The sequence below is a fragment of the Haplochromis burtoni genome, unplaced genomic scaffold (assembly GCF_018398535.1).
Source record: "Haplochromis burtoni strain Fernald_Lab_line unplaced genomic scaffold, NCSU_Asbu1 Contig_66, whole genome shotgun sequence".
NCBI lineage: Eukaryota > Metazoa > Chordata > Actinopteri > Cichliformes > Cichlidae > Haplochromis > Haplochromis burtoni.
In genome coordinates, this window is record NW_024582427.1 from 1,216,242 (window position 1) to 1,239,972 (window position 23,731).

At 39.9% G+C, this 23,731-nt stretch overlaps 1 protein-coding gene across 2 annotated transcripts in view; it reads left to right on the top strand.

Annotated features, from left to right (window-relative positions):
- Positions 1–23,731, top strand: part of jade2 (jade family PHD finger 2) — a 227,924-nt gene that overhangs the window by 174,021 nt on the left and 30,172 nt on the right. For both annotated transcript variants that reach the window (XM_005923109.3, XM_005923110.3), the window contains exon 11: positions 12,142–12,259. In XM_005923109.3, coding sequence (XP_005923171.1) covers positions 12,142–12,259 — 118 coding nt within the window. The remainder of the gene's footprint in view (positions 1–12,141; positions 12,260–23,731) is intronic.

Below are 23,731 nucleotides of genomic sequence, written 5' to 3' on the forward strand. Positions count from 1 at the left end.
ATAATCGTCTTCATCATTAAGTGTTCAAATAGATATGAACAGGAACTCTGTCCAATGTAAATCACCTCACACACACACACACACACACACACACACATGGACGCTGCCCCACACACACACACACACACACACAATCCCAGCACTCTATCCTACACACTTGAGCAACATGTGACAAATTGATTACGTGTCTACACTTGCGATCACAGCAGAGCTCCGTCTGAAACAAGCTGTCTACATTTAAATACACGCTCCACTTTAATCATTCCAGTTGGGATTGTCTTGTTAGTAATTAACCGAGGCTCTACATATTGGGGTTGGGGTGATATTGGGCCAATTAAAGATCAATAATCCTGATCTTTAGCTGGCTGCTTCCTCACAGTGGTGTCTGTGTATTTCAGGGTGAGTGAGCAGTCGATGGCGCTCATTAGTAAGCAGCACAGGTTTTTAGTCAATATGGTGAGAGCTGAGAGGGTCAAATCAATATGGATCTGAGCTGGAAGTTAGTTGGAGAAGTAAAGAAAGAAAGTGTTATCTCCTTTGTTTCTTGGCTCATTTCTGCTTTTCTTCTCTGACTTTTTTGTTTCACTCAAATTTTGTTTTATCAGTCTTTGGCTGAGCTGTGAAACTCGAAAAAAACAAAGCAAGCTTTGTTGTTATCCTTGGATCAGTTCTTTACTTTTTTTGTCTTTTTGATTGTACTGGATTCCCGCCTCCCTGTCTGTCTTTGTAAGTATCTAGTCACAGTAATTTGCCACATGTGCGTCACATATTACTTAAGTCGTTACCATGAAATCCATTTTTAGTCACAGACCCTTAGAGACGCGCACACGCGCACGCATCCTCACATACAGACGGATGTTCCTGTTTTCACACACACGCACATTCATTCAATCTCTGGTCCCCCCCCTGGGTTTTTATCTCTATCTCAGAGATCACTTTGGGAATTAGTTCAGACTTAAATAGGTCCTGCCTTTTTCCCGGGGGCAGCACACACATGGATACACACTGTCTTCCTCAGACCTAAACACAGCAGCTGACTGAGGGAAACGGAGGCACTCATTTCCTGTTTGTTTTTTTTCTTCCACCCACCTTGATATTCTGTATCAGACAACCTGATTTGAAATGTCAAAATATCGTAGTTTTAATTGGTGGTTGAGGTGTACAGGTTGGAGGAGGAGATCATTACTGATGCTGCTGGAACTGTTTCCTAATAAAACATTTTCAGGTTTTGTTTTCGTTAGTGTAAACTTAGCATTGCATATAGTTAAGAGAAGGCAGACACATTAATAAACGTTACTTTTTAAAACCTGTTTTATACATATTTCATTATAGATCAATGGACAAAACTTTGACATTTTTATAAAATAATGTTTTAAAATACAGAAAACTGTTCAAAACATGTTTTGTTTGTATTTGAGCCCCAGCAAAAAATAGTAATCTGTTACTTAAGTATTGAACAGTTATTAAAAACTGTGCCAATGCCTCCTGCAGGTAGGCTGCAACTTAACATTTTACACCAAATAGATAAATACATAATAGTAATTAAGTTTTGATAATTAAGTGCTGCCCTTCATTTATTTTATCTGGAACATCTTGTATCTCGTCCCTGTCGTGGAACGTACTGCTCTACGTCCACAGCATCGCCGTCCACATGCAAATCCAAATCCAAAAAACAACATGTCAAGAGCATGCCAGAGCAACGGGGTAGAGATAACTGTCTAAACTATATACTGTAACTGTAAATTGCATAACAATGTTGGCCAACCACAAACCTAAAAACAATAAGACGGTTGCACAAAAAGGGAGATAAAGGTTTGCACTTTTGATGTTACAAGACAAAATTTCCAGGTTTTTCAAAATTTTCACTTTGGAGGGAGTTTTAAACGAGCTCCCTTTTCTGTAAACAAAATTCCAAAGACTTATTTACCAAAATACAGAGAAGTATCACGGCCTTGGAAACTGCAGCTTTCCCCGGCTACTCGTAAAGGACATGAACTAAAGCTTCTTTTGGCTGCTTTTTTATTCACAAGAGGTCGCCACAGCAGATGGATCTGTATGGTTGATGTCGCACAGATTTTTATACCGGATGCCCTTCTTGACACAACCCTCACAGGGATTTGTGTCTCCTCCTGCTCTCGAACTACTGATCTTTCGCGTTAGGCGAATGTGTCAACCACTGTACTCCCGAATCACTACTCGCAGGACCATGAGTACAAATTGAAAACTAGATAATGAAGTTGGGTTTTTTGTATTTGTACTGTATGCTTTTGTGTTTCACTAAGTATTTAATAGTAGCAATGGTGAACTTTAGGTTGCTTAAACTTACACCATCGACCAGAAATGTCTGTGAAGGATCTCAGTCCATTGACCAAAGTGTCACAGTCCGGCTGAGGCAGACTGTAAGGAGTGAAGAAGGTGGACCCAAAACGAGCCGTTTATTAAAGTCTGGACTTGGAAATATAAAGAGAAGGGCAGAACTAAATAATAATCTAAACTGGGTGAGCTAAACATAACAAAACCCTGGAACATGGACATAGATGGCCAGGCAGTATATCCCGCATAAAGACCTGGAAAAGCTCATCCATGCCTTTGTAACTTCGAGACTGGATTACTGCAATTCACTCTATTTTGGTCTCCACTCTGCCCTCCTTCATAGATTACAGACAGTCCAAAATGCTGCTGCACGCATTCTAACCAAAACTAGGAAGTTCGCCCACATTACTCCCGTCCTAGCTGATTTGCACTGGTTGCCTGTGAAATACCGTATCCAATTTAAAATTCTGCTGTTTACTTTTAAAATCACTAACAACACAGCACCGAGCTATCTTAAGGAACTCCTAAGCTCATATGTTCCTGCTAGGGCTTTAAGATCATCCTCACAGTTACTGTTGGTGCAGCCTAGATCTCGGCTGAAGTCTAGAGGTGATCGAGTGTTTGCTCTGGCTGCACCAGAGCTGTGGAACAACCTTCCGATTGGCATCCGGGCGTCTGACTCTATTCAATCTTTTAAATCACGGCTTAAAGCGTATTTGTTTAATCTTGCTTTTTCTACCGGTTAAATGCTGGCCTTGTTTGCAGTGATTTATTTTATTAATTTTCCTATCATGTTTTTATTTGCGCTGTGCATGTCATATCGCCATTGTGTTTTGATGCCATAGTTATATTGTGCTATAGTTATACTTTTTTCTATTGGTGGCTTTTTCCTGTGAACATAATTTTACACTTTTATTTTTTGTTTTTATGATTTTGATTATACTTGTGTTAATTTGTTTTATGTTAAGCACTTTGGCATGCCGTTGGTTTTTAAATGTGCTCTATAAATAAAGATTGTTGTTGTTGTTGTTGAAACAGCTGACACAAATGAACATAACAACGTCACAGTGGAAGAGTGAAACTAAACACAATGAACATAGAAACACAACTCTTCAAATTAAAACAGGAAACATGAGAAACAGACATGACAATACAAACTTGACAACCTGAAATACATGAGACTAACCAGAAGACGTAAGTGAAACATAACTAGATTAAACTTGAGGCAATTAAATAATGACCCTAGAACTTAACATTATTTTCAAAATACAGCAAAAGAGATCAAAAACCAAATGAAAGCGCTGGGTCACAGAGTGCGGCCACTAAACTTGTAAACAGGCAGGCAGCCTCACCAAAACTTGGCAAAACCTAGCAGATCGCCAAAATCAACAGGCTGCTGGTAAGAGAGAGGGCTAATGTTTTTTAATATAGGATGTATGGATATACATTAGTGTGAATCCCAAAGCACAGGCACACTTAGCCTTAAGTAAGACCGATTTCACATGCTCTGGCACCGTACGGTCAGCCTAAATGCACATTAGCTCGTTCCCAACTCTTAGCTGATGCTCTCGCTTTGCCTGTAAATCTAATCGGGGGTCGATTCTCGTATCGTGTAGATTCCTTGTACATCTGGCTTTCATAAGAGCCGGTGCATAGCTGCTCTTGTGTAATGTTTGTTATGCTTGTTATCGGAGCATTGTTGACGCCCACACTTCCATTCTAAATAAGAGCGTAGGCGTGCATTATTCTAAAGAGTCCTTGTAGGTGTGGTGTTGTCTTTGTTTGTTGACTTTGATAAGTAGTATACAGCGTCGATGGACACCGTCGTGTCAGCGTAATCCGGCTTTACTGTAAAACAGTCATTTTACGTGTGTGTAGCTGTGCCTTCTATATTTTGTAGATGGCAAATTATATTTTTAACCCATTCATTTTGAAGTGCAAGCATGCATTTTACATTTACATTACATTTTACAGCATATTTATTTATTTTTTGTTAAGAGATTCAATCTCAACGAGCACAAAATAAAGAAATATTTAGAAGTATTGTTTGCCGATCGCAGTTGTGCTTTGAGTTTTGAGAAGGCTACAGAAGATTTCCATATTTCAAACTGTTCTGCAGCGTTTTCTCAACCCGTGGAAGTGTGTTTAAAAATGGGCAGTATTTGGATGAGCGAGCATGGCGCTCTCCTGCCAGATGACTCATGATGAATTTAATAGTTGATAACAGACCGTCTGTGTGTTTGAGGAGGGAACATAAACAGGCAGCAAGTGATATATGTGCATATAGTTTGTGTACAATCATTTGTGTGGGTGTGCATTTGTTGTCAGGACAGTAGCGGTGTGGCGAGTGCAGGAAAAGGTGATGATACACACCGAGGGGGGGGGGGACAGGGCCTTGCAGTGTGAAGGTTAAAGAGCAAGGGAGAGATATGGAGAGGCGGTGGCTTTGCTCAGCAGAGTTAATACACTTGTAATGCTGATTATCTCCAGCCTGTCGTGTCATGGATGGATGACAAAGAAGGGAGGTAGCTTTAGCTGTCGAGGGATTAAGGGACGGAGGATGGATGAACCAGCACGAGGAGTTGTAGATGGATGCTTTCAGCCGAAAGGTCCATTTTGTCTGTCATTTATCGAACGTTATTGTAAATCAAGTGTTGGGCGTTGCATTGATAAGCAAATGTACCACTTTTATTTTATTATTCATATCGCGGCCCGTGTACCTGCCAGAAAGCTAATTGTCTGTCAAGTTTAATTTTCAGTGGACAAATTAACGAACGACCGGTCTCCAAAAATGTGTCATATTGACTCTGTCATGACAAATGGTCATGAATCAGAACGTCTCTCCTGACTGGGGAAGAAAAAAGGCTTTTAAAACCTCCCAAAAGAGGACGTGAGTGATTTTTTTAAAAATTCTTTTCCTGGATATCATTGTGGAAATTGTCTTTGTAGTCATTTCCCGATGTGTCGGGTAGATAAACACGTTCACAAGCCATCTGCATTTTCAAATGAAACCCTCGCGGCATTTAAAAGGTCATGTTGTTTTATTGCTTCACACTGGCGAGATTATCCAAAGACAAACAGTCGTCCCTGATAACTGATGTTTTTATAAACTGCAACAGCCGCACATCTCTCTTTATCAGGAGAGGAAAAACAGTGAAATCATCAGCTTCTCAATCCTGACAAGAGAGCTGTTCTGCTTTCCTTTCATTGTCTCCGTCTCATGCGACTGAGGTTTTCAAGTGTCCTTGTCCAGCAGTTAGCTAGTCCAAAGACAAATTTCATAACCGTTTGTGCTGACAAACAAAATTAACTCTACACGTCTTGTCAGATTTGTGTCTGTGGATCAACACGTCTGAATGAGACGGACACATTTGTACTTAAGGAGGAGGAAAAACTGACTTGAGGTTGAGGGCAGTATTTAAAAAAGGGGCAGGGAGAGTTGGTAAAGGGCAGGAGGTTCCAGCAGGCAGTGGAGTAAGGGAAGCAAGAACATTTCCTAAGATACTAAAAAAAACATGGTAAAATAAAATGAATATAAAAAGTAATTACAAAACTATAATAACTCAGCTCCTAGCGTGCTGGACAGACCTTAGTGAAATAAATGAATTTAGTCCTGGATGTGACTGTTTGCCAGCCTCCTTCACTTCTCAGTAGATTTCATTTCTCATCAGTCTGTGCAACAGAGCCGACAAATAACAAGGAAACTTATAGCTCTCTTTCTGCGCTTCACACATAACAATAACCTGGAGTTGTGATGGATTGTGTGATCTTCTGGTTATTATTGAAAACGCTTCCGTTTGGTTCAGTATGACTTTGCTTAAACAAGAAAGTTGAAAAACTGCTCAGTGCTTTGGACGGGTAGCTTTAATATAAAGGTTTGAAGAAGAGGGCTAGAGGAAATCGCTAACACGTGGAGGTAAAGCAAAGCACAAAACAAGCAAGCAAACAAACACCAAGATGCAGCTTATTTGTTATTTTACTCCAAAATCCCCTCATCTGTCAATGCTCTGCCCTTTCCTTACCCACCCCGCCTCCCCACCCCTCATCCTGCTCTCCACTCCCCTGTCATGTTTGCAGGCAGAGGTGGTTGTTTTTGAAAACAGACACACAGTGTCCTAATCAAAGCCAGGCTCTGCACATTGTGTCCCAGTTGAGCAGCTATTTTTATCCGCACTGCTCTAACACAGGGATGGAATGGGTCAGATAGGCCAGGCTGACGAATCCGTCAAGACCAACGGAGACTGTAAACAGTCAGCCGGCAGGACTGCCAGCGCACACGAACACACACCTACACACAGCTGTCCCCGTTTAAGTAAACAAGTAAACTGACAATGGCAATCAAAGATCGTTCTCTGTCCTGCATCTTTGTCTTGTGCTGACCCACGTGAGTGCAGGTAGCTCCAGTCCAGGATGTGGATTCGTGTTCCTACCAGTACAAAACGTTGCTGCGTGTGGTTACATGTTGGCTGTATTGGTAGTGCTGCCTCTTAAATACCTGCATTTGTGACTTTCTTTCTCTCATGAACAAACACACAAGCGCACGCACACATAGGATGCTGACACACACACATAAATGTACTTAGAGACCCATGATTACTGATGCACCGTTGTGAGAGAAAGCCAATTGGCAGAGATCCAGTTTCTGGCTTGTTAGTTTGAGACTCAAGTAGTCTGGCTTGGACCCAATTAGTTTTTCTCCCTTTCTATGCACACATGACAATTGTGCTGTAAACCGCAACAAAACTGGAAATCAACACAACACTGGTACATTTTATATAACATAAGGGATGTCGGCGCCTATAATAGTTCTTACTGGAGATTCCTGCTGTCAGAGCAACAGGGAATAGCATCTATAAGCGCATTAAACGGCTCTAAACAGTATGCACGGCACATGGTGTTTGGTTTACAGAGCAGCAGCCGTGTTAGTCTCGTGGTAAATGCATGCAACCACAATGTATATGGTTCAAATACATTTATTATGGCCTAACTTATTGTTTCCTGTTACTCTCTGTTCTGAAATCGTGGTTTAAATTACCATCATTGCTGTGGTTTACAAACTATGGGGCGCTTATAACGAGGGAAAAACTATAACGTGAATTTAAATTGAATAGATGTGATTTTTCTTTGATATTCAGTCAGCTGATCTTTGATTACTTAAAATTCAACTTGGATCCTCAGAAGAAGGGGCTCTTGTGGAAAGACATGATTTAAACTATGAGCTGCTGATAATAACCGGCTGTTGTGGTTTGTTTGTTTTATAGTGTAAAAATAGAATTAGCTGAAAACAAATTGCTGCAGCAAAACCAATTGGGACAATATTAATATTAGATTATCTGAGGGATAAAGTGTAAGTATAACCAGGGCTGCACACAAGCAGGTGTGCATGCGCTGTCAAAATAAAAGACGCACCAGATAAGAAGTTGCAACGCGCGTTTGCGTGCATAAGATTTTCTGGAGGAGGACAGACATTTGTTTAGAACTTTTAAAGATGGCGAAGAAGCAAGCTCCTTTAAGCAATTACTTTGGTGTTCCTCCACCTCCAAAGAAATCTCAGAACCGCAAAAAAAGCGCGTATACTCGGAAAAGTGGTTGCAGGAGGTGAGTTGGCTTCAAACAAATGATGAACGCACAGAGATGTGGTGCAGAATATGCCGTGAAAATCCCACTCTATAGGACAAAAACAGTACCTTTTATATGTACGCAAACGCGCGTTGCAACTTCTTATCTGGTGCATGTCTTTTATTTTGACAGCGAATGCGCACCTGCGGACCACTTAGGTTGTACTCAGGGGTGCACATATCTTTCTAATGTCAAACCCAGGAGTGGGTCTCATGTGCAGAGTTAAGAAGTACTGCAACGAGTCATGAGAAAAACTAAGGACATCCCATGACTCAGTAGCTTGTAAAACCACCTCTTTAAGTAATTGTTTTATGACCTTATTAGTCTCTCCTGTGGCTGAAAAATAAGCCCAAATCATCACCCCTCCACCATTGTGCTTGACAGCTGGTATGAGGTGTTTGTGCTGATATGCTGTGTTTAGTTTTATCCAAACGTGGTGCTGTGCATTATGGCCAGACATCTGTGCTTTGGTCTTGTCTATCCCAAGGAATTGTTCCACAATTTCATTGTACATGCATAATGTCAATAAAATGCTATATTCTATTCAGAATCTTACAGTTTTCCAGATGCAACTCTGCGAACGTAACCCATGATGCCATGTTCTTCTTAGACAGAAGAGGCTTTCTCCTGGAAAATTGGAAGCTGTCTTGAATTTTTTCCGCTTGCAAATAAGCATTCTCATTGCAGGATAAACCTCCTCCAAGGAGGCAGCTCACTCTCTGGGCAGTGTTTACTTTTCAGAGTGCAGGATTGTATTTTGTATATATTCATTTTGTTTCCTCAAATTGTGGTTGTGTTGTATTTAAACAGCTTTAACCTGGTACTCTAATGTACATTTAAAGTCAATAAAATCATCATATATAATTCCCTATATAGTTATATGTTGTCAGTACCAACAATGGCAGTAACTCTAGCATAATAGCATTATTATCACTTTGGCCTTGAAGGAGAGGTCATAGGTCAGATGTGATATTTTAAATCTTTATATAGTTTTTTCTGTATGTTGACAATATGTAGCACATAGTTTCTAAGTTTTTTTTAAAATCAGTTTTCATCCAATAAATCATTAAGTTGACCTTAAAGACCTCTGTGGAAATGAGTCGAATTTGAATGGATTGTGAACATGACCCCACTCCACACCCCTGCAAAGTTTGATCAGAATTCCAAACTTTTCGAGTTATCGTGTTTACAGACATAATAATGACACAGACACGCTCACAAATGCTAACAAAACCATAACCTCCACGGCAGAGGTAATGATGGACCGTGAATTGTTTGAAAATGACCTTGTAACCCTTCCCTGGAGAGCAACAATGGCTGCTCTAATCACTGCTGACGTTTTTCCTCCTTGGCATTGTGTTAACCCACACAGGCTTTACTTTTCAGTCGTGCTAGTTTTGGTACTAATGTGCATCAAGATAAGAATGAAGATCAATAGAAAATGAATTTTAAGAAAAGATAAGCCAACTTAAAATTTAAACACTTGTTTCTGTTTTATGTTTGGTGGATTTTTAAATCAAAAGCCTCAGAAGGAAAAGTAAGAACACGGGTCCAGTGATCTATAATGAGATGTAAAGTACTTTGTAGCTGGATAACTCGGTTCATAACTAGAAATTTGCCTTTGCTCTCTCACTGAAATGACTGTGGAGCAAATGTTTGTTCAGATGCGCTGGACATTTTCTCTTCTCATCATCTTACTCCTTTTCCCCTTTGAAACATACTGCTGGAGCATACACAGGCTCTGTCATCATTTTATCTGCAGATAGATTTATTGGTTAGCATTTAATAACTAAAGCTTTTTATGTATTTCTATATCTTTGAATCATATTTATGTACCTGTCTTTCTCAATGTATCCTTCTCTTTCTGCCCGTTAGTCTAATTCTCAGCTATTTCATTTGCTTTCTTCTTCATCTTTTTTTTTAATGTCTTGCCAATACGAAACAGTAACACATGCATTTACAACCACAGATTTTCTTTGAACATCCATATGCGCATGACATAAACATGCATGCTCGCACATCCATCTTCCAGCTCAGCGCAGACACTAATGCGGTCATATACCGCTTGCAGGGCCATATGATAGTAATTTGGCAGAATGAAGGAGCACGAGGGCTCAGCTGGAGTTTGGGTTCGAGTGGAAGAAGATCGAGTTTGTTGGCAGGAAACAGGATGCCGCCTTTTGACTCTGTGACCGTGTCAGAAGCGGAGGGATGCACTATAAACCTCTGATATTATGACATGTATCATTTAAACCTCATGATTCTTTTGAAATGTGAATCTCTTTAGTTTCACGAAACACTAACAGACAGGTATTGATACTCACAGAGCAACTTTAATGTTTGCTGGAGGCCATTTTCGGTCCATCTGATGGCTGTAATTCTAATGTGTACATTTGACTTTCCTCTAGTTTGGTGGTTTTGTCTGCATTGTGTTGCGTTTGCAGGCTTTAATATTTGCTTCTCAAAGTGTTGCTTGACCAAACAGCACAGGTAGAATCACAATAACATTCATCTGACGCGTGTTTGCTTTGCTTTGTCTCATATTCACAACTACTGTAACTAACATAGCAGTTCTTTTGACGTGGTCTCGACCCAGTTGTGTCAAAATCAGTTCAGAGTTTACTTTGGGTAATGTAGAGAAGCAAACACTGGTGAGTTTGGAAATGGAGATCTTATAACTTAGGTGTATATCATCGCTTTTGCAGAGTCTCAGTGGTCTGTGATCACTCTGATTAGTTAACATTTGTTGCTTGTAAGAATAACGCAATATTGGAAAAAGAGAAGGGTTTGTATAAATGATGAAAGTAGCTTATGCTTGTTTTATATATATATAAGTGGCAATGTTCTAATAGCAAGCATAAACATAAAGTATACAAAGGTTATATAATACCAGCTACCTGTATGAACCAACTGTTGCACAAAAGCCAGATGAGAGCACTGCTAACATGGTTACATTGACACATAAAACAAGAGCCTGAAATCATTAACTAATACTTAATACACGCTTTTTATAACCTCTAGTCTCTCACTTGTGTTTCTTATTAGGATTAGCCCGGCTTCCATAGCTCGCCTACAGCTGGTGCAAAAAGCACCAATCGATTTTTAACTAGCACAAGCAAGCGAGGGCACATTACTTCAATTCTGACGTCCCTTTACTGGCTTGCAGTTTGTTTGCAAAACTTTTTTTTTTTTTTGCTTGTTTGTTTGTTTTGTTTTTATGGTTTTATGTATTGCAAATAGGAACAATTTGCGGCTGCAGCTCCAAAACAGTGGAAAGTTTTGCCATTGCACATGAGACGTGCTCCTTCATCTTTAAATCTTTTTTAAAAACGCTCTTTTATTTCCTGACTTTCGATTTAGTGTCATTTGTTGACTATGAATTTTATGTTCCTCTTTTATGTGCATTCATTATTACCTTCTACAGCTTGTATGCGTCCCTAGAACTTTTACTCTCTGGGCTGTTTTTGTCTTATAGGTTTGGTTTTATTGTTTGGTCAGACCTGTTTTTCTTTAAATGCTTTATAAAGAAAGTGATATAATAATGGAAATGGGGGGCTAGCGCCTGTACCAGCTGTCGTGGGGTATTTCAAGCAATAATTTGAAACATCTCACAGGTTTTCTGGTCTGATGCGTCCTAGTTAGTGGCTCATTCTTCCTTCATTTTGGGGTTTAATGGTGGGCCCCAAACCATTAAAAAGAAGAAGAAATTTGTATTTTTGACAAAAATAAAAAAATTCACCTTAGCTATTTGACTTTTTTAATAACCTAATGACTGTTCAGATATTCAAAATCATGCCTACGTCTAGGATGTCGACATGCTTGGGCTGTCATGTGTTCTGCAGGTGCTGTTGTCATATGAATACACTTATAGCTTATTAGTGCTTAATAGCATGCCATTATTATAAAGTGTTGCCTATTTTAAATTTCATTGGCATTTCCTTGTACTGTTCACAAGTCAGTTCACTATTAAACAATTTACTTAACACAAATATTATATAAAATAATGTGCAAATAATAATTAATTTGTAGCACCAATCATGCAGGTCTGCTGCCATTAGCCAGGTTGTGCTCGAGCACTCGTACTTCCTTGTCATCCAAGTCATCTTGTTTTTGTTTTTTTTGGCTGATCTTTTCACTGCATCATGATGAATTATGTTGCCCGTGCACAAGCCCCTAGTTATAGCTACTGCTCCTCTTCCTGTGTTTCAGGTGCGCAATCTGTGCTACATGGTGACACGGAGGGAGAAAATGAAACACACCCTCTGTGACCTCCAGGAGAAGATCTTCCACCTTCAGATACAACTGCTGGAAGAGGACATGGCTGGAGGTAAGGGTGAGACAAAATGTGAGCATGCGTCTCCACTCATCTAATTGCAGCCATCTAAACTTACCAATATAAAAAGCCTGTTGCCTTTCACCCACTCGAGCTCTGCAGCCAATGCCGCCAACACGTACTCTATCCTTCCACCACCCCCCCTTTCCCCCCAAAAAAAGTACAATTTGGAAAGCTCAAGTATATAACAGTTACATCCAAGCCCTTGCTGCCTGAGTGTGGTGGGTGGATAGTTTTGGAAATGGCCTGTCATCATTTTTGCACAGTAGGCCACACTTGACACCTGCACAGCAAAGAACACTGGAATAATAGTTCAGCCAGATATTGTGACACCGACCATCCACATAAATGGAGCTCGATTTTCTATCCACTCTACACAGATGACTGACCTTGGTGCATTTTGTGCAGATGCTTTGTGATGGAGAGCAGGAAGGATGAAGAAGGCTGCTTGAGTTGTTCCTGCTGTGGTGGTCAGATAACTGCTCACAGTGAGATTTACTGTCCTAGTGAAACATCCAGGTTAAATGGAGTCTATTTCTTTATATATTTGTATTCTCCTCACAGTTCCCCACTTGCTAACTTCATCTAGAATTGTGGGTTTTTGTCTCTGTGGATTGTGGAAATATTAGAATTTCACCTGGAAATGAGTCCTTGGTAGAAGCATCACAGATTATTATACGCTGATTGATCCTTAGTGTAACTATTCCAGACCCAGACTGAGGACCTCACAGCTTGTAACGCCATTGGTAGAAATTGTGCAGTATGAATATTCGTATTTATAAAGTACCATTTCTCTTGGGTAGACCTGTACAGTTTTTGATGGTATAAAACAGGGACGTTGAATTGTTAATACATTTTGGTCTGTTTCAGATGTTTGCGTCTTATAATCCAGTGGTTCTAAAACTGCAGGGGGATAGAGCCACTGAAGGTGGCGCTTGGACAACCAGGAAAAAATTTGGATTAAAACAAAGTCCGTGTAGATTCAAGTCCCACAACCAGCCAGCCATCTCGGAATGAATTTGGACAGTTATTTTGAAGCCCATGTCTAAATAAATGGAGAGAGACTCATAACTTCAATTTCATGGGTCACAGAGAAATAAAATCTGCTTCTGAAATTTTATAACTTTGTGGCAAATTTATGTTTAAAAGGCACACAACCACGGTGGCATTTAAATCAAACAAGACTTAAGTGTAGACTTTCAGCTTTATTTCAAGGAGTCAATAGAAATATTACAATAACTGTTGAGGAATTAGAGCAACTTGTAAACATACCCCCAATTTCCAGCAGGTCAAAGGTGATTGAACGCTTGACAATTAAGTAGTTTCATGGGGATGGATGCTCTGTACTCAGCCAAAGGCTGCAAAACCAATCAGACAGCACTTCACAGTACAAATGGATACTGGCTCAAAGCATACTGCAAAAGCAACCCGAGAGTTTCTCAAGGCAAAGAAACTGGTTTTTCTTCAATGGCCAAGTCAGCCACCTGATCTCAGCCCAACAGAGCAGCTTTTCACTTACTAAAGGCAAAACTGAAGGCAGAGAACAAGCAAAGCAACTGAAGGCAGTTGCAGTAAAAGCCTGGCAGAGCATCTCAGGCAGGGAGGAAACAGCATTTGGTGATGTCCACGTGCTCTAGACTTCAGGCAGTCATTGACAACAATTTCATCCAAGTATTTAAAATTAGATTTAAAATTATTGAGCATCTGTAAAATGGGAGGCCGTGTATAAAAAGGACTCCAATTCCTAAACCGTAAATGCAATACTTTTGCTAAACTGCTGACCTAAAATTCAATTTTAGGTCAGCAGTTTCCTAATGTTGTAAACCTGCTCAACATTTGGCAATAAAACCCTTTCTGATTCTGATTCTGAATTTGGATCCTTTTTCATTATTAATAATAAAAATGGAGTGATGTAGGGCTGGAACACTTTTCTGAAGTGGGGCATGACTTCAAACATTTGATGACCTCTGATGTAATCCTTCAAGACATGTTGAGATCAGCGCTGTCTGGATGTGGTACCATTTGTTGCAGGAAACCCTGTTCTTGTTGTTACTGCACATCACTCTAGTTTTGAGGTTGTTCTCGTGCTGAAGCCTCCATGATAGCACTTGATATGATGTATAAGACAGAACCTTGGTGACAGTTATCACTACAAACAGAGATTTGTAGTGGGTTAAATAGTTATAGAACAAAAACAGTCGTTTAAATTGGTCATATTTGTTGCTATATTGCCATCCTGCTGGAAATTCTGATCTTGTTTTGTTTAGGTTTTTTTATATTGATGATGTTTTAAGAATAGTTGTTAAGAAATTACAGCGATCCGCATCTTTGTTGCTAAAAGGAAGCTTTTCAGTTCGAGGAGTCGTGACCTGCAGCTGTCATGGCGATGACAGTGAAAGCTTGTTGTCATGGTAATACCACTAACGTCTTGCTGGCATGGTAATGATAGTGAACTTCTGTCAGCCTGCTCCTGTGGCTGTGTGTGTGTGTGTGTGTAGTTGGAGTGTTGAGTTTGCAGTGCTCTTCGTTCCCGAAGAAGACTACACACACATTTACGCACTCAAGTAAATCGAATGCGAACACTTTCACTCTCTCTGTTTCTCAGTAACACACTCCCAAAGGCACACACGCACACACACCTACACACACAGACACACACACACACACGCAGTGCAGAGCTCCTGACTCAGCAGATTGCTGCCATCAGGTACCAGGAGCTGTGCTGCTGGCACTAAACAGCCATATCTATTCACACTGCCACAGGAGTTAGATTAGAGAGAATAGTTGGTGTGTGTGTGTGTGCGTGTGTGTGTGTGTGTGTGTGTGTGTCAGGGAAAAAGAGAGAGCACCAGAGAATGAAGGATGAGGTTGTCTGCTGTAATGATTTGTCGTGTCTCTCAGCATCTTTTCCTTTTAGTATTTTCCACTCTCCATTTCTCTTTATCCTCTTCTTTAATTATTTTTTCTCCTCCATCTGTTTCCCTCTCTCCTTCTCTCATTTGCAGTCTCCTCTAAGGCTCGTATCTTCCTCGTCTGTCTCTTTCAGTTATGTTATTTTGGTTGTCTCATCTGACATCCTGTTTTAGTCAGTCCATCAGTTGTATCGGTCTGGCTTTCTTCCATTTAGACTGATTTCATGGCATTAAACGTAGGGCTGCTAGATTATGACAGAAATTATCATTATGATGACTTTGGTCAATAACTGTAAGACTGGTTATTTAATATTGTCATTTATGTAGTCACACAGGGAATCTTTTTGAATTGTAAAAATAAAAAATAAAAATACAGATGACTAAGTAGAGAACAAGTGTCAGTTTCTTACCGTGGAGTAGAAACTGACTTTGTTGGCATAAGGAGAGAGGAGACTGTGAGGCGGTGGTAGCCATGCAGAGAGTAATAAAGAAGCCTTCAGGTGAGCAAGCGCAACCATTAGTGATCCTTCAGCAGGTTCACCTGTTGAAACCTTTTACGATGTCTGGACAGACTGGGCAGATCGTAGGCCACCTCCTTCTGGCACCTTGGTTCCATCTGCACTTAAAGACTAATCAACAACATTTAAGGCTTCAGTTGCCAAGGTAACCCTTATTTAGCACCATTTCATATGACAGCTGTATCCTTAGTTCTCATTGGTAGCTGCTTCATTCACTACTCTGCGAGTTAAGAAAAATCTGGTTTCGCCATTGACTCCGTGTTGCTGGAAATTGCTTCCACTTTAACCGTCAGTGAACTTAGGCTGCAAGAGAAATTTAAAAGACTTATGTTAAGTCGTTATTGCTCATGTTCAGTGGGCTCGTATCTTCGGCCAAATCACATGTGATTGCTTGTGTGTCTTTGTAAAATGGGTGAATACGCTGAATACACAAAAACGATGTACAGGCTCGTTTTTTGTGAACGTCTTGAGTTGATGTTGGACGATTCACGTTGGGAACCATAGCGCTGTTTTTCTTGGCCTTCATGCATTCCTTATACTGGAGTTTGTAGTTTTCAGGCACTATCTGACTGCCATGGTTACAGTCATATTCAGTGCGAGCAATTTGGGGTTCAGTATTTTGCCCAAGGAAGCTCAGGAATGTGGACTGTCCAACACTCATTCTAGGCTGCGCACAAAGCGTTTACAACTATAAGAATCAGGTTTTTCAGATACCCTTAGTTTCCCTTCCATAAACTGCACCACTCTTACTCCCTTTATGGGCTTGTTTCCAGCTTCTTTAACTCACCTAAAACAGATCCACTACCCTCTGTCCGCCTGTCTGTCTCTCATAGTACTTCATCTGTCATCCATGCTCTGTCTGCCATTCTGCATGCCTGTCTGTCATGTCGGGGGCTGCCCGCGTCATGCTTTGTGAGTGCTAGCATGGTTTCAGCAAGGCGGAAAGGCATGCGGGTGATATCCCAAGTGGTCTCCCATCGAGACAGAGAAGCTACACAATGCTGAATGCATAAAGCAGAAAACTGCATTTTGTAGCAAGAAGCACAGAAAGTAAATAAAAACTAATTGAGACGAACTGTGTGCAGAATTTGAAATGGGGAGATTCCCCAAGCCTTTACACGTTTACAAAACGGATGGTCAAGAGTTTTTGTCATTGCTAAATTTTAAAGTATACGCACAAAATAATTCAAATTTTAACTTGTTCCGCGTGAGGGATGTGAATTAGCTCTCTCCTTCTGTGGCCTTACTTTAATGATTGGTTTCTGGGCTCAACTGCTTGCTTCATTTGTATTTTCATTATATTTTGGATAGGTCCAAAATATAATGGGTACCTACAGTTACACGTTTAGATATTTTAAATTGGGGTAAAAGACTTTCTTGTAAGAATTAATGACATTAGATACTTTGATGTCATTTTAATTTTACACCAGTGATTAGAAGCAGAGAATTTCTAACAGCAGCTGTCTGACAGCAGTCAGTCAGCTACCACAATCAGCACAAATGTACAGTTTCTGATAAGCTTTTGTTTTGATTGTAACTTTGCTCCCAGTCTCTTGTAGTAATCAGTTGAAGACTGATGCCATCAAGCGTGTATGTCCTCTTGCAAATTAGGAAAACTAATACATGGCCATGCTGAAGTGTTGTCAAGCCTGTTCTTGCTGTTAGCTGTGAAATTAAACGACAGGTTTCGTTGTAGGTAGGTGCAGAAAGGAAAACGCAGTCCATTTTCCATTTTGCATGAATGCTAAAAGGTCATTTGAACTCATTTTTGGGTTGCTGGTAGACAACATGATGGCATCGTAACATCTAATATAGATAAAAACCTTCAGGGGCACACGTTGTAACCGTGTGCCACGTTTGCCTCTTCAAGTCCTAATTGTGTAGGAGGTGTTGGCAGCCAAAGAAACAAACACACACTCACAAACAGGGATTTTGCATATTGTAGTAAGAAGCTGTCAATTTATGGTCAAAACTAGGATATGGGAATTGTTTTATTTCAATTCTGACACAATTAATATTATATGTGGGCTTTTTGTCAAGAAGCGGGTGAAAATTATTTTAGCAGTTAAGCTCCTTTCCTTTTCGTTGAGGACTATCTGTAGGTGTGCTGTAGGGACAGTGGCTGTAGTGCAGTGTAGTAAGTGAACACGCTCTGGTTAAGCCAAGGTAACATGTTCTTTTTAGGTTTTGAAAAAGCTTGACTACTTTAAAGAAAGCCATAAAAGAAACTCATATCACACTTAAACCTCCTCTTCTCTTGTCAGGCCTTTAGAATAACAGTATTTCTTCCTTGTAACTACTAAAGCTGGAGCTGGAGTCAGGTTTCCTTATTAATTTTGTGCTGGTTTAAGTTTTATCTATTGCTTACCAGCCTGCATTGCTCATTCTTATGCGTTTTTTTGTAATTTGTCAATGTAACAAATTGTTGTACTGCACTATGCGGGTAATATTTTTTGCCTTTAGTGGACACACCTGCAAAAACAGCTCCAGTTATAATCCCCATTGTAGGTAGGACTTCTTGAAAAGTGCATACACATGCTCTCACGCAGCATTATTATTATGCAGATAGTGCACTGCATTTATATTCTGGCTCAAACCCAACCGTGACAAGCTGACAGCGGTTAGTATTGGCCTCTCTGATCTGCTTTCAGCAAGTGTGTGTGTGTTTATGTGTGTAGGAGTGCGAGGAAGACAGAGAAAATAAGGACAGAGGAAGACGAGGATGGGAAGGGACAAGAAGGTAATGGGATGAAAGAAGTAGTGGAAGAAGAGAGGGAAGCTGAAGTAGCTACAATGAGAGAGAAATAGCAAAAGGATGGAACAAAAGGTGGCGAGAGGGAGGAAAAGACAGTAGGGGAGGGGAGGGAGTGCGAAAAAACTTTCTCACATTGCACTAATGAGCTCAGGTAAGAAATGGGACACAGTGGCTACACACATACATAGACGCTGCAGTTCAGTGCACCTAGAAAGAGGGAAAATTAATCATACACTTCAAAAAGACAAATCCCCCGGTGCTGTTGCACCTTCTAAACAAGAAAGGGAAGGAGGTTTTCAGGGAGGGAGTAATACTGTGGAGATTGAGAAAAAGCAAACAGCAGAACGTAAAAAAAAAAAAAAGTTTAAAAAAGAAAGCCCAGATCTGACAAAAACATGTTTAAAAAAAAAGGTCTCTTGTGCTGATGGTTGGATTTGTGGAGAGATTACAACCTGCAGGGAGGAAGTTTCCACACATTCAAGCAGAGCCTGCAGGCGTCCTTGAAAACCCACAGACTATTTTTTTTTTCTGCTATTGCATGCTGTAGAACATATAAAAGAACAAGATAAGATTAGGAAAGGGGGGGGGAGTGTTGGAAACGGTCGCTGGGAGATCAGAGGATAAGATGGTGCTTCTGTCAAAACAAAGAAAGAAATTATAATTTAGAAGCTGTGTGAAGAAGCGTTCCCTCTGGGAGCTCCCTCAAAGATCCCCCGGCGTTAATGGCCTCTGCAGTTTCAGCAACAGCCATAAAATAAATTGGAAAAACGGGGGAGAGTGTCGAGGAGATGTACCTGCGCTGTTTTACAGAAATGGGGGGGGGGGGAGTTTCAAGCAGTCATACATAACTCCTACAACCTTCACACCAGCGTCAAGTGGTTTTACAGACCCACCGTCCTTGGAATTCACATGGATAAAGATTTAGACAAATTTCCTAAATGTATCTTTAAGAGGGAAAAGTGGAAGACGAAGATGCATGCACTCACCAAGTGTACATTACTGTTTATTAGGGCATACAAAGACTAGCTATCAGGTCACATGTATTGCTCCAAACATGGCTTTTCCCCAGCCTCCTTTGTCTTCATGGTCTTGATTTTTACCACAGTGCTGACTGGAAATTTTTTTTTTTTTTAAATGGGCAGACTTTCCAGGAAATTTCCAGGAATTAAATGATACCAATAACAGGTCGTCTCTGTTTAAACAACAGAGGTTTATAACACCAGCTGGCTCCCCCAGTGATTTAAGTCTGTCCTGTTTAAAGACCAAATTATTTGAATGCGTGTTTCAGTTTCTGAGTCGCTTTAGATTCGGGTAATAGATGTTTGCCAGCAATCCAAGTTCTATTTAAACATTTCTTTGCTTTCTGACAAGTCGTAGTGCACCTTACAGGGCACCGAGAACTGCAGCGGTAAAGAGGTACTGTGTAAATTTGCCCTGCCAGCAGTGTAATCTCAATAAATTTACTTCCCTCTGTAGGTAAGTCAGGTTTAAATAGCTGATATTTGAGGCTCCAAGGTAAGCTTTTGATTTACTCATTTCTGTTGTGGAGCAGCGAATTCAAGAAAATCTTTTTTTACTCATCTGGCACATTTAATGCAAAACCTGATGTTGAGACAGGAAGGATGCCAGCTTTGTTTTTGGTGCAGATACAGGCGAAGTAAGGAAGCACATAGTCGTAGATGCTATCTTCTCGAAAGGAGTCTAGCACCGATAAGAACCGCGTATCACAGCAGACGTCTGAATGAAAAGAGCCTCTGTGTTTCCTTTGAGGAACAATAAAACAGTGAAAAGTGGAGGAGTGGAAACATTATGGCATAGAGAAGTGTAAAAAATTTCATAATTTAACAAAAAAGCTAACCACTTTCCCTCTTTATTTCAAAATTTTTCGTTGGTTGGTTCAGTTCGCATAAAATTTTAATTCTGCCATAAAGATGACCTTTAATGACCTCCCCTGTTTCTTTAATTACAAGTTTTGATACATCAGAATATATCAGTAAAGATGAGATTTGACAACCAATTGAATAGGTTCACTAACTTCACTAGAAACCCCTCAGTTCATAAAAGAGAAACAAGAGTTACCTGTAGTAGGCATCCAAATGGGAAAGAGTTAAGGCTCTAAAAGGTTTTCCACACCATTAACCTCCAATAACTTTAACAGTTTTCACTTTATATAACTTTTCAAATCGAATATTTCCAAGTATCCTCCTGTCTTTGAGGATGTCCAGCACACGCCTGCGTGTAAGACCTTTTTGTGTTTATTGCTGACTGTTTTTATAGCATCACCATCCCTTTGAAAATGTGAATATTTCTAAATAAAAATGGAAAGATTTTTAGTCCACATAAACACACAGTACAAACAAATACTCTGCCTTTTTTCTTAACATTTGGCGTTGTGCTCTTACTGAACTAAGCTTTCACACTCTTCTCTCTGGACACACACAGAGGTCGTCTCAGTGTGAAATCGCTCTCTGGTCTCTCTCAGCTCCATTCATGCATGTCCTGCTCCTCCATGCTAAAGTAACCATGAGGACAGCCTGCTGGTGGCAATGACAACCACACACACACAAGTAACACACACGCCTTTAAAAAGGTCTATTCTGGATGTTACAGAGCATCTATGATATAATACTGTGTGTATTTTTTGATATAAGATCAAATTGAGCGCTCTAGACTAACCCTGTTAGTTGCACAGCTACATTGAATCATTCAGCCCATCATTTGGCCTGACCCCTTTGGTCCTTACTAAATAAATATCTCAGCAGCTTCTGGATGATAAAAGACTCTGTAGAGACGTGCCCTGAGCTTTCCTCTAACTCCTCCATGAATTTGACATTTGTGGTTCTGAGTGAAATACCTGAACAACTATTGAACGGAGCGCAAAAGACATTCAATCCAGATGAAAAGTCTCACTCAGGGTAAAATGTAACAAACCTGATATCAATTATGTTTCATGTAGACCCAAAAAATGTTTAAAAAACACCTCATTAAGTTTACTTTATGACCAAGTTTCTAATAAATGACTCCATAGTGTGTTTATATGTGTATTGCTTATGAACTCCTACAGCATTCTCATACAGATGTATGGGATAAATAGCATTATTATGATTAATAAATAAGTATTTCTTATCTTAACACAAAGCTCGGTGCACTGTCATGTTTACCAACCAGCTTTAATGGTTGTTTCTTCCTTTATTTAAAAAAAAATCAGTCTTTTGTTTTGTTTTGCTTTGTTTTTTGCAGATTTTCACAGAAAATGTATTTTTTTTAATAAAAACGAGGAGGCTGGTTTTAAACTGGTTTTAACGAGGAATTAAACTTTGTTCCATTTCCTGCTGCGAACTGCACAACAAGGGTCATCTGGTGGTAAAAAAAACAAAAAACAACAGCTGCTGCTAATAAAAAGTCAGAAGAAGAAAAGAGAAATGTGCTCGCAAAAGAGCTGCTGCTCATTATGCGGCACATAAAAATAATTAAAAACGATAAATTGGGCTTTTCTGTGTTTTTAATTTTCACATTACAATTTTTTTTTTTAAATCCAGTAAATTATTTGCTGTACTGTTTAGACACTCGCTGTAGTTTTCAGATAATCTATTTCGACCATTTCACCCTAAAGTGACTGCAGAGCTTTTTAAAACCTCGCTATGATCTTGCAGCTGCCACCTGCTGTACTGGTGCATGCATGCGCACACAAGCATGTATATATAAACATGATGCACAGCAGCAGGAGAGTCAGTGAGCCGTGCAGTCAGGACTCTGTTTGTGTAAACAGCGAGAGCCTGTTACAACAAGACATTCCAACATTAAGGGCTCCCCCATGTTATACAATGGGAGGGAGAGATGGAGATCATCGCTGTGCTGTATATGCGAGGCTCACTGAAGTATGACTGCATGGGTCTGCGCCGTTTCCTGGCCTGCTGTGTGTGCAGACATGTGTGTGGAGTGTGCATGTGTTTGTCATTATCTGGTAAACGTAGAACTCTGTAATCCTCTTTCTGTTCAGTTATGGCATCACAAATAATGGGCCTGAAATGATTAGCCAGTTATGAAAACATTTTGATAATCCATTAATCATTAGGGTTGGTTTTTTGTACCGAGCAAAAACACTATCCATTATCTAACTCCAGCTCTGATTGTTATACACAGAATATCTTGAGGGTTTGGGTGGACAAAACAACCAATAATAATATCTCACATTTGGGCAAATTTGCAACAGTTTTTCTTAGGTAATATTCTGACTACCAATTAAAAGAGACAATGATAAACCAATAATTAGTTTCAGCCCTAATTGAATTACTCTCAGTATAAGAAAACATATTTTATTGTAATGTATTATTACACCATATTTTTTATGTAAAATCACCGGAAAACCAACAAGCACCTACACAGCTTTTCACTTGTTACATTTTTAGTTATTGTTGAATGAGCCCCTGAACCCTTATTTATCTATTTATGGATCTTGGTGCAACTCCTGCATTCGTCCACAGTCTGAAACGAGCCGTTTTAGATCCGTTTAAGACAGCCTTGTCCTTATTGGCTGTCCCCCACAAGCACAAGGTTTGAATAACAAGTGGGTGGAGCTTCTGTGGTCACAGCTAGGGATGTGCAACCATATTGGGGAAATCCCTTCTCTATGTCATCATACAAACCCAAGAGTAGAGGAAAACTATTGGACATTCTGCCCATGTTTAATATAAACATCCATCATAGTGACAGTATACAGTATCTAGGCAAGTAAAGAAAAACATGTTAGGTGAACCAAGTGCCCCTCTGACCATTTTTAGGAAGCAGTTACCTTAAAACAGAAGACTGACCCTTCAGTATCTTATTTATTAAACACAGAGCTTCTCACTAAATAATACTTGAATGTTTTTGTTATTATGCACCCGTGACATTGTTGTCTTCTTAATTCTCTGAGGTCTAAGTCATTACCAGTGATTACCAGCCCTGACCCTAACTGTGGGCAATTAGCACAAAAGCATTTTTGTTTTTTATTTCACTGTTCTTACAGGTTTGGGCAATAAAGGACCAAAGAAAAGAATCACCTGCCTTACTTGCATTAAAATCTACTTCTTTTTTTCCATAGGATCCATTTTGGCTCCTAAATTTAAGGTAGAGTTACCACCCAAGGTAAATAACAAGGGATTTTTAGGGATCTTTTTATTTGTCTCTATCATGGCTGGCACCGCATATGAAACACTGGATTGCATTGGCCACCTACGGATTACACTGTAGGCTCTGCAAAGATTCACTAAAGAAGTCTAAATCAGACATTACACCTGAA